This window comes from Glycine max, chromosome 9 (assembly GCF_000004515.6).
Source record: "Glycine max cultivar Williams 82 chromosome 9, Glycine_max_v4.0, whole genome shotgun sequence".
NCBI lineage: Eukaryota > Viridiplantae > Streptophyta > Magnoliopsida > Fabales > Fabaceae > Glycine > Glycine max.
Genome location: NC_038245.2, coordinates 7,944,475 through 7,960,604, shown reverse-complemented (window position 1 = coordinate 7,960,604; position 16,130 = coordinate 7,944,475). Strand labels below are relative to the sequence as shown.

Here is a 16,130-nt window from a genome sequence, read left to right as displayed (position 1 = left end):
CATTTTTTTTCAATTATAATTCAGCTTTTTCCCATTGTTTTCAAAAAGTTTTAACACAAAATCTACCTTTTGTTTTCGTCTTCTTGACATTGACATGAAACAAATACAATGACCAATTTTTTCTTTTTTAAATATGCATTAGATTTATTCGATTTCTTTCAACAATTTTTAAACTTTTACAAAAGTAATTAATTTAATACAAAACTGTTTTAAAAACATTAAATACTAGTAGAAGAAGAATTGTACAAGTACAGCTGCGCCCAGTACAAGTTCGTTCAACATCAACCAACTATTTTAACTGCAAGTTGTTTCAACCATTTCTAAAATCTTTTCAGTAATAATCTTTTAGATTAGTTATGCTTCTCTATCAACTCATCAACCAAATTACCTTTCTTTTTCTCTATTTTGTCCTCAAAGATTAGAATTTCCTTGTACTTTTTGGTTTGTCGTGTCCACATCAAAGTACCAACCTATACTACGAGAATAAACATTAAGCTGAGAAATAATCATGAGATAGAAAGAAGCACCCAGAGAAAGAGAAAAACGAATTAAGAAGAAAGCACCGGATTTTTTTTTTTTTTTTTTAAGAACGTGTGCGTGTAACGTAATTCAGTTCTTTGAACCAAAGCTTATAAAAGAAAAGAAACCCAAGTTGCAAATCCTGTTGGTATGAGTAAAATTTATAATATCCCTATGATAATGATGCCGTTGGCATCGTCATCCCTATCGTCCTACGTTTTCAAAAGTTATCGAATCATGTGTGAAAACCATTTCCTGTTCCTTTTATTTTATAATGACAACAACAATAAATCTTTTATCATTTTCCCTCACCCCCTTATTCTATTTCCTTTGGGTTTTATTGTATCAAAAGGTTAATCTAATCTAATCATATCTAATCATGATCGTACATAAAGGGTGCGAATTTAATGTTTGTATTGTAATTGTAATTTGTAATATTATTGTATTTGTTTCAGTTATTGGTTTACTTTGACTGTCCCAATCGAGTTTGGGACTGTGCCGAGACACAAAAAGGTCTTTGATTTTGATTTACAATTTTTTTTCTTCTCCAATTAAATACTTTTTGGTTTATTATTATTATTATTTCAATTTATAAACGGGCTTTTGGTTTGGTAGATGATAGAGGTTTTTTTTTGTTCTAATGTTGGTCATACGATAGGGTTCCCCAATTTGCTTTCTTTCTTTGACTTTGTGAATATTGATTCGATTTGGGGGCGTGGATTTTTCTTCTGATTTCTTCGCCAAGTTCGGGTTTTTGACCAATTGGGTCGCTGATTCTCGCCTCACCTTGATCTGGGTCGTTCCCTTTTCTTCAATTTCAGAGTTGTGTTGTGTTGTTCCCAATTCTTGAGGGACAAAGGCTGAAACTTTGATTCCTATCTTCTTTTCTGGGTTTGATTTTTCATCTTGGAGAGTCCTTAGAGGCATTGGGGTGGGGAGAGTAGAAGAAGAAGCTATTGTTGTAGTGTGCTGTTAGTTGTGACAAGTGGTGGTGGTGGTGTCTTTTTTTTTTCCTTCTGATATATTATTTGGAGGAGTTTGGTTACACATGATGTTCCATTCTCAGGGTGTGTCAAGACATTGTAGTCTCCTTGCTGTCCTGAGTGGTAAATCACGTGACATTAAGCAAAAGCAGAAGCAGGGTAATGCTTCTGAGGATCAATTTCCTTATCCCTTTCCAGAACTTTCTTCCTCTGGTCGTCTTGAGGTGACCACTGAGTTTCCATTGGTGTAAAATTTTGTTTTGTTTTCTGTTAATTGTTGGCTTTGAGTTTTTTTTCTTTTTAAATATCTGAAGTGGAATTTTAACCTTGTGTGTGAATTCAGGTCAAGGTATTGATCGAACCTACGGCTGATGAACTCGGTCTAGCTCTTGAACAACTGCAGCCGGATTTTGTTTACCTGCAAGGTCAGCAGCTAGAAGATAGGGGAGAAATTGGGCCTCTTGGATGGGAAGATTTTGACTTGTCTGTCCCAGAAGCATTGTGTGGATTGTTTTCTTCCAAATTACCTAATACTGTGAGTGTTGTGCGTATGATTTTGTTCGTGGTTGTTTGATGCAGATAATGTAATGTTTGATGACCACCCTATTCCATGATGTTGTTGCAGGTTTATTTGGAAACTCCAAAGGGAGAAAAATTGGCAGAGGCACTTCGTAGTAAGGTCAGGTTGATAGCAGGCTATCTAGAATTTTGATTTTAAATTAGATTAGATATGGAAACAAAGGTGTGCTGGTTTAAAGTAATTAATGAAGTGGTGGTTAAACCATATTTACATAATTCACTAGTTATCCCTATGAACTGCAAATTGGTAATTGCATCCCAATTCAGGGTACCTGTACTCCCAAATTAGCTTATTGTTAATAATGCATCAATTAATTAATATTTTAGAACATACTGCAAACTTAAACAGCATACCTACCAACTATGTATACTCCCACTTATCAATAGTTTGTAAGGTCATGTACCGTGTACCTATACCAGCACCACCAGAGAGTATTGCGAACCTGGTAAATATGGTTTAAACTAGATGGCCTAATGAGAACTTTAAAGATGTGACACTCCAATATATTATTGGTTTTTATGTTCCTTTACATGTGAAAAATAATTAAATTAAGGTTTTTTTTGTTTTGCAGGGAGTTCCATACACTATCTATTGGAAAAACGATTTTTCAAAGTATGCAGCTTCACATTTTCGACATTCTTTATTCTCTGTGGCACAGAGGTATAGTCATCTATCATCTTGGTTGTCATGTTTTACGTATATCAACAATCCCTGGTTGTGCTTCTGTTTTTTCAATGATAGCAATAAATGACAGTCACCACACTTCCCATTGACTAACTTTGGCTTCTTTCAATGAAGCAATGAGACAGTGACCAGAGAATGTTTTAGAAATTCAGTATTTTGGTCTATGTAATTTGCAATTTGGCAAGTTCCAACAATTGGACACAGTTTTCTTTTGTTTATTTATTTATTATTTATTATTTACTATGGTATTGGTTAGAGCTTACTTGTTTAATCACTGTAACATGTCTGTATCATATAATATTATGTTTCTGATTGTTGATATTATGCATTTGTAGTACATCCAGCCATACATGGGATGCTTTCCAGCTAGCTCTGGCATCTTTTAGACTATACTGTATACACAACAATGTCTTACCTTCTAACTGCCATAAGGGTGCTGGAAAGCTCGGGCCACAAATTCTTGGGGTTCCTCCCAACATTGATGTCAGTCCATGTGTAGCAGACATGAAGGAAGAGGAAGAAGATTCACCGGAGACAATTTCTGCTGTAAAGATATATGACGATGATGTGAACATGAGATTTCTTATTTGTGGAGTTCCCTGCACATTGGTAGGCCTGGATAGCTTAGTTACTTCATTTTCATGATGTTTGTTATTGCTAATAGTTCTTCCCATGTGACCAACCTGTTATAAACTGATTCCATTTCTTTTACTCTCTTCTTCAAAAGGATGCTTGCTTGTTGGGGTCATTAGAGGATGGACTCAATGCTCTTCTATTTGCAGAAGTAAGTTTGTTGCATGTGTTTGCTTTGATTTCTTGGTTTATCTGCTATTGCTTTCTGGGTGCTAGATCATTCCTTTTTATTTTTTCTGTACAAAATTTCAATATGTGGCCCTTCAAACAATTTATAGTAATTACTATAGGGTAAGTTGTGATGAAATTCTGCATGCTTTCCCTACAGAAGTGTTGTATTGAATAGTTTTATCTGGCATGTAATTGATACTGTCATGTTGAAGAAAATAGTTTAAGTCATATGACAATTTTTCACCTTGTTTAGACATTAAATTCTATATAATACTTAAGGCATATTCATAGATTAGTTCAGAACATATCAACCACCATTCTTGTTCTTACATAGGATCAGGTTTCACCATTAACAAACCGAAAATAACCTTCATCCAAAATCAAGATACCAAGTGTACGTGCCAAAAGATGCAATGGTATTTCCTAAGTTCATTACTTTAGTCCCTTAGCTTGCAAAGCATCATTCTTTTTTGGTGCAAATGACAGTGGAAAAAGACTAAAATGAATGAATTTTTTCCAAGTTAGGAACTAAAATTAGGATATGTGAAGTCTAGGACTAAAATGATAGACATTTACAATCTCAGGGACTAGAATGGGGGTTTATTACAATTTAGTAACTGTAAGTTTTTGATAGATTTTTTTTTATTACTCATGTATATTCCTCCTTTTCCATTCTTGATTTTTTGCAGATACGCGGATGCAAACTTCACAACAGGACAAGGTATTTTGATGGTTCTGACTTCTGAGAGTTGGTGCATGTGTTCTGTTTTCTTTTAGCATTCAGTGGAAAGTATACTTTCTTGACTGGGGCTTTATTAGACTGTCAAACACATCCACCCATATAATTATTTTTAGGAGTATTGATCGTTTAGTTTGGAACTATTATGGGGTTTATTTTTATTTGTTTTTTGTCTTTTATTAGCATCTTATTCTGTTTATTAATTTCTTTTCCTGTTGTATATTTTATAGTGCAACACCGCCACCTCTCCAGGCAGGAACATTCTCACGTGGTGTAGTGACTATGCGTTGTGATATATCAACATGTAGTTCTGCTCATATATCACTTTTGGTGTCTGGTAGTGCAGACACTTGTTTTAATGATCAGGCATGGGTGAATTTGCTGCCAGTGTTTGACTTCTTACACATATGATCTTTTAAACTATTTTACTTACCTATCACTTTTTTTCTCCTTTTTTTGGGTATATCCTCAGCTTTTGGAGAATCATATTAAAAAAGAGCTGATTGAGAAGAGTCAACTTGTCCAAGCATTTCCTAATCATGAACAAAGTAAAGCACCTTCCTCTGAGCCTCGAAGATCAGCCTCAGTAGCCTGTGGATCTAGTGTGTTTGAAGTTTGTATGCAAGTTCCTGCATGGGCTTCACAGGTTAATTGTTGTTTTTCTAGGTTTCTTCTTTCGGTTATAGCTTTCTAAAATATAATTTAATGGATCTTAGAAATTACTATTTAAATTTTTTAATCAGTGAAGGGATCTAGATGGAGGCTTTTGCTTCAGTATGTTTAGATGATCATTTGGTTACTTAGAAACATTTGGACTTTAAAGAGTGTAATTGGGACTGCTTTTGGGTAGCTAAAGATATTTGTGACTTCTGCTTGCCGTTATATTTTCCACTTGACAGATTTATGTATTTTAGTCCAATTGTTAGGCCTATAACAGTAGTTTGTTACTTTGTTATTTTTCCAATTGTTCTGTTTTTCACGGAAGTGACAGAACATATGAAAATAGCATCCACATTGTATTGGCTTGATCTTTTAGCAATTTCAAGCTGTAATGACATGACCCTTGTTAGTTCCTTTTTTCTTTTTGAACAATGAAACCTTATCATCTTTTGATTAATGGTTTTTGATATTTGTGCATAGGTTCTGAGACAGCTTGCACCCAATTTGTCATACCGCAGCCTTGTTATGTTGGGAATTGCTAGTATTCAGGGATTGCCAGTTGCATCGTTTAATAAAGATGATGCCGAACGCCTTCTTTTCTTTTGTACTAGGCAGGAGAAAGAAAACTGTCCCAACGATCATGTTTTCTCTGGTATTCCAAGTTGGCTGAAGCCTCCATCAACCAGTCGAAAAAGATCTGAACCATGCTCTAGTTCAAAGTCTATTAATGATAGTGGCCGGGGAGTTGAAGCCATTGGCAGTCATAGACAGAAATTTAATCTTGCTTCTATGAGGCCAATCCCTCACTCTAATAGACACAAGATTCTCCCCTTTTCTGGATTGTCTGAGGGTACAAGATATGATGGAGATCATGGAAAATCAAATCTACCACTTGCTCCTATTAAGCATAATGTTTCAGGCCCTACTTCAGTTACAAATAGGAAATCTGTGTCGAACTCATTTCAAGCTCACCAGATTATTTCTTTGAATCCACTACCTATGAAAAAGCATGGTTGTGACAGAGCTCCAATACGAGCTTGCTCTGAGGTGATTTACACATTTTCTATTGTTAACCTTCACCACTTCCATTGATTTCATGCCCTGTTTGACCCTAACCCCGTGTCAAATATTGTATTATCTAATTATCAATGCATTTTATGTCGAATCTAAATCTAAGTTTCTCTTTTTGTTTCTCCCTGATACATTTTCTTGCAGGAGGAATTCTTGAGGGATGTAATGCAGTTTTTGATACTTCGGGGGCATAATCGTCTAATTCCGCCTGGTGGACTTGCTGAGTTCCCAGATGCCATTTTGAATGCGAAACGCCTTGACCTGTTCAACTTGTATAGGGAGGTAGGAGATTTGTATACATACTGCATACTGCATAGTAGTGTAAAAAGTAAAATCTGTAACTAAGACACTTAAGCATTTCAGGTGGTTTCAAGAGGAGGCTTTCATGTTGGAAATGGTATCAATTGGAAAGGGCAAGTTTTCTCAAAGATGCGCAATCACACTATGACAAATAGAATGACAGTATGGATTCTGATCTTTTTTTTTGTCTTTCCTTCATCATGACATTTCCATGCATTATATCCATATGTATTGGCTGAGATCATTTTCATAAAATTGGCCTACAATTTTACTAAAGTATAGATCAGTCTCCTCTTGCTAGGTGTTCATATTCTTTGAATTCTATAGGAATGAATAGTAATCCTTTCCTTATCAGGCATCTTGCACTTTTTGTTGAGATGGATGCTCCTAATGTAGTACATTTTGCTCATATGAAGCATTCAGTTGTTTATCTTAGTTGACAACTGTGGTATACACTACATTCTTTAAAAAACATTTAGGCAACTACTGCATTGTATGCACCGCTTTTTCACTTGATTTCTCAAGTATTAGGATTTTGTGTTCATATTCTCACATTTCCGTCTCCTATTCTGCCTTTTGCATTAATGTTCTCCCATTCCTTGTGGGGAACTCTGTAATTTTTCCATGCTGGACAGCTGGAGCTGCTTTATTTTTTCTATTGTGTTAATTTTACTAATTTTTTTCCATTGGCAAGATGACAAAAGTTGGTTTCCTGGCTGTATTTTATCTTTGAGAATCCAGTGATCCCTGAAAAATGAAATTCAATTGATGTAGTAATGCCCTAGTGAGTGCCTTTATAAGTATTAGGCTCTCTTTGCAGATGCCGACTTTGATTTGGTGTATCTAAGGAACCAAATACTCATTGTCCTGTAATCATGTACAATGCAAGTTGCATGATCCATTATCAGCTTTTGGTAGGGAAATTAAGCCAAAATAGTATTATGTGACTCCTGCGTTTTGCATCAGAGTAATATTTGAATTGCATATTTTTCAGTTTTATAAAGTGAAAAAAAAAAGGAAATTACCTTGTGAACAATATTATGTGAAGTCTATAGAGCTTTATGAATAAATGGGATATAACATTTCCCTTTTAGTTGTGTTTTGCAAATACTTGCTTTGCGCATGTACTACTTTCTCAGCTTTGGAATTTCAGAATAATGTTTGAGATCCATATTCTATGCATTCTTGGAGACATTGATAATTTCCTTTTTCTATCAGGGTGTTGGCAATACACTCAAAAGACATTATGAAACTTATCTCTTAGAATATGAATTATCTCATGATGACGTAGATGGAGAGTGCTGCTTGATGTGTCACAGGTCTCTGTCTCTCTTCTCTGGTCTTTATATCTATTATAATGCGGGGGTGGTCAAGTTTTGTCTTATTGACTATTATTTACCTTTCATGTTGGGGGCAACAGTAGCGCAGCAGGTGACTGGGTGAACTGCGGCATATGTGGTGAATGGGCTCATTTTGGCTGTGATAGGCGGCAGGGACTTGGAGCATTTAAGGTATTACTAAATTTTGACTTAAGTGAATGTCTGGTTAACCTTTGCTTGATTAGTAAAAGTCCTTCAAAGAGAGAAAATTTTCTTTTAATTTTTTGGACTCTGCACAATTTGAAACATGCAGATTGATGTAGGTTAGTCTTTTATGTGATGTGGTTGTTTTTGTTGTTCCTTTGGGTGGGTTATTAAATTGCAAGGAAGCAGGTTCTATTTTTTAAGCATGAAGATAGTAAGTTTTGGCTTGGTTGGATTTTTTCTATGTACATTAACAATACCAGGTCAAGTTGCAACAAATGGTTGCAGTTTGAATCTTGCTTGTGGCTTTATGTTTGATGCATTAATATCAGCTACTGTCTTTGTTTTTTCCAGATGAAACTGAGAAAAGAAGTGCCAGTAACACATTCTATTATACAATTATTAGTTGAAATTTACTGAGAATCCCATTACCTATTTAATGAGTCTTGTGATTTTGAGATTCTCAATAAATTTTAGCCAATATTAGAGTATGTTTGAAAGAGAGTGTGTTGTTAGCATTTCTTAATTAAAGAATAATCACATCTGATAAATGGAAACAACTCAAACAAGTAAAGAAAAAATTGATATCCATTTCCCAGATTGTATCCAGTGTCATACTCATTCATCATATGCAGATAATTTGTGCATAGCCATAGATTGTAATTAAATGAAACATGAGATGCAAACTTTATAATTATTTTTTGACCGCTATATAACGAATGGCAGGACTATGCTAAAACCGATGGGCTGGAGTACGTTTGTCCCCGCTGCAGTGCGTTAAAATTCAGCAAAAAATCCCAAAAAACTGCAAATGGTTTTTAACAACTAACACAGGTCAAACATTGCTGGCCCAGAGCAAAATGTACATTGCAAGTGCTAGATAGATTTATTTACACATCCATTGTGCTTGGACCCTTGTCTCAATTGGTAAGGGTAGGTTTCTAAGGACTGTAATTGTTTCACTTATGTTAAAGCTGTAGAGTTTTGACATGCTATGGTCACCTCACATCTCAAACTTGCCTATTTTATTTTGTCAAAGGTACTCATACCTAGTACAAAATGGGTGTCGTCTTGTCATAGGTATTCATTGCAATTATCATTATTATTATTATTATTATTATTATTATTATTATTATTATTATTATTATTATTTCTTCAACATTTGCATGCTTCTTGAGTATGACTTTAATGACACTAGAGCCCCCTTCAGATAAACTTCTCAAGAAACATTTATAGGAACCGAAAATAAGAAAAAAAAATGAAATTAACTTTTTTTATAAGTTAAAATTAACTCATACAAAGTTAATTTGTAGAAATTCTATCATAGTTTTTTCAAAAGCTTATTTTTAACTTATGTATAAACTTATTTTATTTTTCTTTCTTATCAAACTCATCCTTGCGAGATGTCCATTTGTCAATTTCTTTTATTATAAATGTTTTTGTTACAGTTTGGAAATATTTATATTTTCATTAATATTTTTTATCAGTTGGAAGAAAAAACAGCTAGGACCTAGTTCTATTTAGGAGTGTAAGTAGCTCGGGTTAGGTTGATTTTTATGTTTTTCAAATCAATCCAATTAATAATTTAATTGGTTTGGGTTTACTTTTTTTTTCTTTTGCAATTTGAATTGTATTGAATTGGGTTAATTATTGGGTGGGGTCATAAAAAATTATCACCTCTTTAAGTCTTGAAAAAAAAAATAAAAAAATCTTCAAACTCAAAAAAGTAAGAAATTATTTTAATGATAAATAAAAAAGATAAACCATAAATATCTTAGTGATATACTATTTATTTTTATTATATAATATATAATTAATATTTTGTTATGTTTTAGTACATGTACCGGATTGAGTTGGATTTTGATTGGGTCCAAAACTTCAAATTCGTCACCTAATCCAATTATAATTGGATTCATAAGAATAAAATCGATCCAATCTAGTGGCCTAATCCAAATCACAAAATTCTAATTGGATTGGGTGGATTCGTGGATTGGATTCAATTTGCTTACATCCCTAGTTCTATTTACACCAATAGCACCGGCCAACAAGATAAGAGGAAGCTCCTTTCTTTCTTTTCAAACCAAATAGCATAGGTATTTCCTTCATGATATATGTGTTGGAAACTCAAGATTCAAGCATGTGTGTGGATCATCGATGGCGAAATCCGAAATGGAGGTTGGAGAAGCAACAATACCCATGCTTTTGTGGTGAAGTGGTCTTGGGCTTCATGCTGCCGCAAGTGTACTTGACAAACCGAACACACATTATGTTTATGACAAGAAGGAACAAATTCTTTGTTTCAGGCAGGCATAGAGTTGGATTGATTGAATTCCTTGCATTGCCGAATTTAAGGCGATCATAAAGTTAGATTCGCAAACGATAACTCTATACCTGGTCATGAGCCCATGATAAATTTCAAACATTAGGTTGGTTGATATGCTACAAGACTCTAAGAAGCTAGAGGTCCATAGTTCATGGTGATCACTAATTAAAAAAATGAAAAAATATGTTTTTTAGTCCCTATATTTTCACTTTTTCTTGTTTAGTGCATGAAATTTTATTAAAAGCGTGTTTTTAGTCCCTTCGGACATATTTTTCACGGACAACATAAATTTTGTTTGCTAGAATTGACTGTGAGGGTGATTTTATTTTATTTTTAAATTAAATACAATGACATGGATTTTTTTTTAAAAAAATTTTAAAATGTCTTTCCCAAACACTTTGAATCCTAATTTCTAACAACTCCATTCCTGATTTTATTTCCACCTTCATTCTTCAACAAGTTCGTGTTGCAAATTTATGATTTCACACCGTTCCTCATCGATATTTTTACATAGGAATTGTGGTTCAAAACTCACAACTTGTTCTTCACAACCAAGACGAAAGGAATGTGTTTGTGGAGAAAAATTATTGTTGTTGAAAGCGAGAACCAACAATAATCCATTTCCCATGAATTGACGTCATCTATGAAGAATATGTGTAGAGGGACTAAAAACATGTTTTTAATAAAATACAAGAACTAAATTAAATGATATGAACTTCAAGGACTAAAAAAAAGCAAAAATACAAAAACAAATCATATTTATCCTTTAAATAATTGTTGCCCCAACAATGTGTAAATATTAACTTACAATGTCACTGGTGACAATTTTCAATAGGAAAATGATGAGCCGTCTGTAAAAAAGAAAGTGAAAATGTTTTTTTTTTCAATTATACCCTTACTTTACATTTAACTTTTAATTGATTTACACATTTATCATGAAAGTGAAAATGAAAAATAACTAATATACATTTTTTGTAGAGCATAAAGAGAAAGGGTAGAATAGGAAACTTAATAATTGTTTTACGAGAAAAGAAAAATAAATTATTGTATTTTTTTTTTGTCTATAAACAAAAGCCTTAAATGACACTTAAAAACGTACATATAGAAAAGAATCAAAACATAGAATAAAGTTTTTTTGATAGGCAATAAATTTCCATTATTAAATAAAGTAAACTTCAGCATAAGGCTAACATGAAAGTTTGTGGCAACATTTTCTCCAAACAGTATCAATATTTGTGTTACGTTAGGTGATTAAATCTCCTGGCGCAACATCCACGAATTAGGATCGATCCCTTGAATTTAAAATAATCTGACACTCACAAGGAAAATTTCAGACCCGAGGTTCATAATTCTGAGAATTGAATCTTCTAAACTGCACGTATCATATCATGTTCCTAGTGGCAACATAGCATTGGAATACCAATTCTTTTAGTAGTAAAAAACATATCCCGGAAGCCACTGTATCACTGTATCTTCTTGTAAAACCAATTGAACCTCAACATACAATATGGCCTCAAAATAACACCACTAACAGTGCCAATGGAAATCAATACACTGCACACCATACCACCACACTCCAAGATGGCAAGGCTCAAACCGTGGAAATAACATCCGCATCACTCCTTCCAATGCTACTTGAATGACTGATGGACTAAAGAGAAAGGGTTGCACAACAGAAAGGAGATAATGAGCCCATTTGTTTAAGCTTCTTCTTTTTTTTTTAGTGTTTTTTAAATAAAATAAGTAATTTTCTATTTTTTGTGTTTGTTTAAATTGTTTTTTAAAAGTAATTTTCTGTCTTTTTTAAGAAACAAATCTTATATCTGCTTTTCAAAAAAATTTGTTTTCCTAAACTAGGGAGCGTGAGGGATGCTTTGGAGTAAACACATTGGGTTGAATTCTTCTTTGATGTCAAAGTAATACTTATGAATAGTCATCAACTCTTGGTAAAGGTAGAAGGTACGACCTATTAGGGCTAGGTTAGGCTCCGCTCCTCACTCGAGCTACCAACTTTTTTTTTTTTTCATTCCTGATAACTAATCCGAGTCCTTGAGAGCTTAGACGTCAGCGGAAAACATCACTTTCATGAAAATTTTAAAAAAAGAATGTGATTTATGAGGTAATCGAGCATTTTTTCTTCTTTGTAATATCTGAAAAAAAAAATATTCTAATTCTATCCATTGAATGAATAATGGATCCATATCCTAAAAATAATGTTTTTGAATAAGCATGAGTAATCAAATGAAATAAAGCGGCTCAATAAGATAAGTTTAAACAAACTTAAGATTTTCAAACCCAAGAGAGATCGGCTTGACATATAATTTTTTGCCCCATGCAACTTGTCAAAGATTGTCGATCACACATTTCTTCTGTGCATTATTGTGAATGATTCATCATAGAACATTCTCCGTGAAGTGTAGAATTATGCCTGAGTATAATCACAATCTTGACAACCTTGCATCCAACTTTTTAAAATTAATTCTATTCAAATATTGAAAAAAGGTCAGTCATATGCCAGAGGTCCAATTACCACTTTCTAGAAAAATGTGGACTCATGACCGAATTTAGCGACCAAAAAATATTGGTAGCAAACAGCGACCAAGCCACCGACAACAATATTCACCGTTTGTACGTGCAAAACAGAAACTATTTTTGCGATCGAATTGATCAGTGACAACACTGTTATTCACTAATTTTTTGGCAGCGTGGTTTAAAATTTGAAAATTGTTTTACAGGAATTCTAGCAACTGATTTTGTGAACAATATTCAAACGCATAAGCTTGATGATTTCAGCCGCTAACAACCTGTTAGGTGATTTTTAACTACTACTACATGCTTTCTCCATGGACCTAGCCAAACAAACTCGAACAATATTCTAACTTTGGTAAAAAAAAAAAAAAGAAAATAAACCTTATTGTGGCCAAAGATACATAGGCATTATGCATTCATAAACTCATACTGGAAACAGATATAGAAATTGTGTTCTAATATATGAAAAAGCTAAATAGTTATAAGCTGTAAAGAACAATGCTAATGAATATAATAAAGTCTCAAGGAGTTAGGTATTAAGGAAGGGCTTAGATAGTTTGCGTGAGAGATAATACGTTTAAACCTCCTTGCTGCTATAACATATATCTTTAACGTCAAAATAGATGAAAATTCATCTATGAATTTCATACATGTATTCTGAAACATGTGTAGGTAGCTGAAACATTGACTTAAACCCACGAATAGATGAAATTGTTTCCACACCTGAAACACAAAATAGATGAAAATTCATACATGTATTCTGAAACATATTGTAGGTAACTGAAACATTGATTTAAATCCTTGAATTTCCCACATCTTCTACAGCTAATATCAGAAAGAACAGAAGAGAGATATCTGAAATTCTGAATTACTTCATGTATTGATTAATTTCTCTAAGAAGAATCAGAAGATACAATAGGTATATATTGAGGTGTGTTAACACTACAGTTAACAATACATCTAACACTAATCTATTTACTTTTTGATTAGTTAATTCCGTTTTACTTTTTGATCTATTAACCAATAGTAGCAACCAAGATGAGATAATTAGACTGAAATCATATGTATAAACCTAATGCTTTTGAAGATTTATGTGGATGATGACTATGAAATTATATGTTACAAACTGTTTCGAAATTGAAAACCTGAAATTATGTGTTACACACTGGTTCGAAAGATTTCCTTTGTTACAAACTACACCATGCATAAACTATGCCATGTTTGATCCTTTTCTATGAGTTGCTCAAAATTGATCCACTTTAAAAAAGAGAACACAGAGGGTTTTTCATGCTAAACCACACACACACACACACATATACATATATATATATATATATATATATATATATACATATATGCTTGTGCTCTGTAAGTTAAACAATTAACCTCAATACAATAAGAATCACAAACTGATTTCAAAGTTCTCATAAAAAAGTACAAAGAAGATTGACACAGCGGGGTAAGAGTGTAACCCAAGGTCTTGAAAATCAGTCCACGATTGCTATTTTTACCACTATGTCAAGGTTTTTTTACTCACTAGACTGCATTGCAATTGGCGACCACAATTGTGGTCGCTACTTGCTAGCCAGTAAATTCTCACAATGACAAGGTTCGTGATGAAAATGCGACTGCAGTTTAAGTGTAGTGTTGAGTTTTATATTTTAATTAATCAACTAATGGAAGCAAAGTAAGGCAAATAACTCATTCTCCATTGTTGTGTTTTAAATAGGAAAAAACTTAGATACGGCATTTTAAGTGTTATTTTTTCCTATTCTCCAATCAGAATTAGAGTTTTACTCATAGTAAAAGTCTGCTTTAAAGATTACATAGATTATCAATGTGAAACTTCAAGTCTGATTGGTGAAAAATACAAACAAGTGTTCTAACATGCATGTTAAGCCTTCAAATTCAATATTAAAAGTATTCGATATATGAACACATGTTAAATCGTTTGAAGGAAAAGGTGTGGACGTGCATTTCATGAAATTACAGTCGTTCGATTTGGAGACGTAAAACTGACAATTGGGTCACCTCTTCCACTTTTTTTGCTTAGCTAGGTTCATCAGCATGATATCTTCACTCTCAGTCTAGTTTGTTGGGATTTTGTGACTCCAACAGCATGTGGTTGAAGGAGTCAAATCAGTTAAATAAAGACATGTTCCTATGCTATATTTTAGGAGGATTTTATGCATGGTTTAGTTAATTAGCTTAGCAAATATCTCTCAAGTTTGTTTACATTTTTGTTTTTAATCTGTAGTATAGATATTTGTTGTTTATGCTCAATAAAATTATCAGTTTCCTTTCATCTTCTTGTCTCTTATACTTTAAATCCTACAAATTGGTATCAGAGCAATAAGGTATCTTACGGGATCTGTGATATAACCCACAAACACCTACAACCACCAAATAGCCCCCACACATAAGATGGAATCTGAAACCTCCTTTACTACCATTTCTGTACCCGTATTTGATGGACTAAACTATCAAATGTGGGCTGTCAAAATGGAAGCATATCTTGATGCTAACGATGTATGGGAAGCAGTAGAAGAGGACTACGAAGTTCCTCCTTTGCCAAATAATCCCACTGTTGCCCAAATGAAAAGTCACAAAGAAAGGAGGCTTCGAAAGTCCAAAGCTAAATCAATTTTGTTCACAGTTGTATCTCCAGTCATTTTCAACAGAATAATGACGATGAAAACGGCACACAAAATCTGGAATTTTTTGAAGGAAGAGTATGAAGGCAGTGAGAAAATCAAAGGAATGCAAGCTTTGAATCTGATTCGAGAACTTGAGATGCAGAGGGTGAAAGATTCGGAGACAATCAAAGATTATGCGGACAAGCTTCTCGGCATTGCAAACAAAATACGTCTTCTTGGCACTGAAATTCCTGACTCTCGAATTGTTCAAAAAATACTTGTAACAATTCCAGAAAAATATGAAGCCACATTGACTTCCTTGGAGAACTCAAAAGATCTTTCTACTATCACCTTGGCAGAGCTTTTGACCGCACTTCAGGCTCCGGAACAAAGAAGACTCATGAGACAAGAAGGTACTACTGAAGGGGCTTTGGTAGCTAAATCACTGGACAAAAAAAAGAAGGGCAAGTCAGGAAGTTTCAACCACAAAAATGGTAGCAAATCCTCTCATGATTTTCCATCATGTCCTTTTGGTAAAAAAAACAATCATCTACAGACGAAGTGTTGATGGAGGCCAGATGTGAAATGCCATAAATGTGGACAATTAGGGCATGTGGAGAAAATTTGCAAATCATCACAAAAACAAGAGAATGTACAAGCTGCTGTTGAAGAGGTGGATGAAGAAGAACTTTTTGTTGTTTCTTGCTTTGTTACCGCAAGATCAACAGAAAGTTGGCTAATTGACAGTGGGTGCACGAACCACATGACTTACGATCAAG

General features: G+C 33.8%; 1 protein-coding gene across 2 annotated transcripts; it reads left to right on the top strand.

The window, feature by feature from the left end:
* Window positions 1-415: 415 nt before the first annotated feature.
* On the top strand, window positions 416-8,942 carry LOC100808357 (AT-rich interactive domain-containing protein 4). 2 transcript variants are annotated; one of them, XM_041005421.1, is made up of 15 exons: window positions 416-1,726; window positions 1,846-2,037; window positions 2,128-2,181; window positions 2,654-2,742; window positions 3,111-3,375; window positions 3,494-3,550; window positions 4,260-4,291; window positions 4,540-4,675; window positions 4,782-4,955; window positions 5,450-6,016; window positions 6,185-6,322; window positions 6,404-6,502; window positions 7,559-7,659; window positions 7,761-7,851; window positions 8,590-8,942. In XM_041005421.1, the coding sequence occupies exons 1-15, from the start codon at window positions 1,568-1,570 to the stop codon at window positions 8,683-8,685; spliced, it is 2,250 nt and encodes a 749-aa protein (XP_040861355.1). In that variant the 5' UTR covers window positions 416-1,567; the 3' UTR covers window positions 8,686-8,942. The 2 variants fall into 2 exon arrangements, with proteins under 2 accessions (XP_040861355.1, XP_003533805.1); XM_003533757.5 differs by having other exon boundaries at window positions 426-1,726; window positions 3,102-3,375.
* The last annotated feature ends 7,188 nt before the right edge of the window (window positions 8,943-16,130 follow it).

What these genes read in the sequence shown, in the direction of transcription:
- LOC100808357 (XM_003533757.5), top strand. Translation starts at nt 1,568, where the DNA reads ATGATGTTCCATTCTCAGGGTGTGTCAAGACATTGTAGTCTCCTTGCT. An exon ending in TTATTCTCTGTGGCACAGAG is followed by an intron (nt 2,743 to 3,101) that starts GTATAGTCATCT and finishes ATGCATTTGTAG; the next exon opens with TACATCCAGCCATACATGGG. An exon ending in ACACTTGTTTTAATGATCAG is followed by an intron (nt 4,676 to 4,781) that starts GCATGGGTGAAT and finishes GTATATCCTCAG; the next exon opens with CTTTTGGAGAATCATATTAA.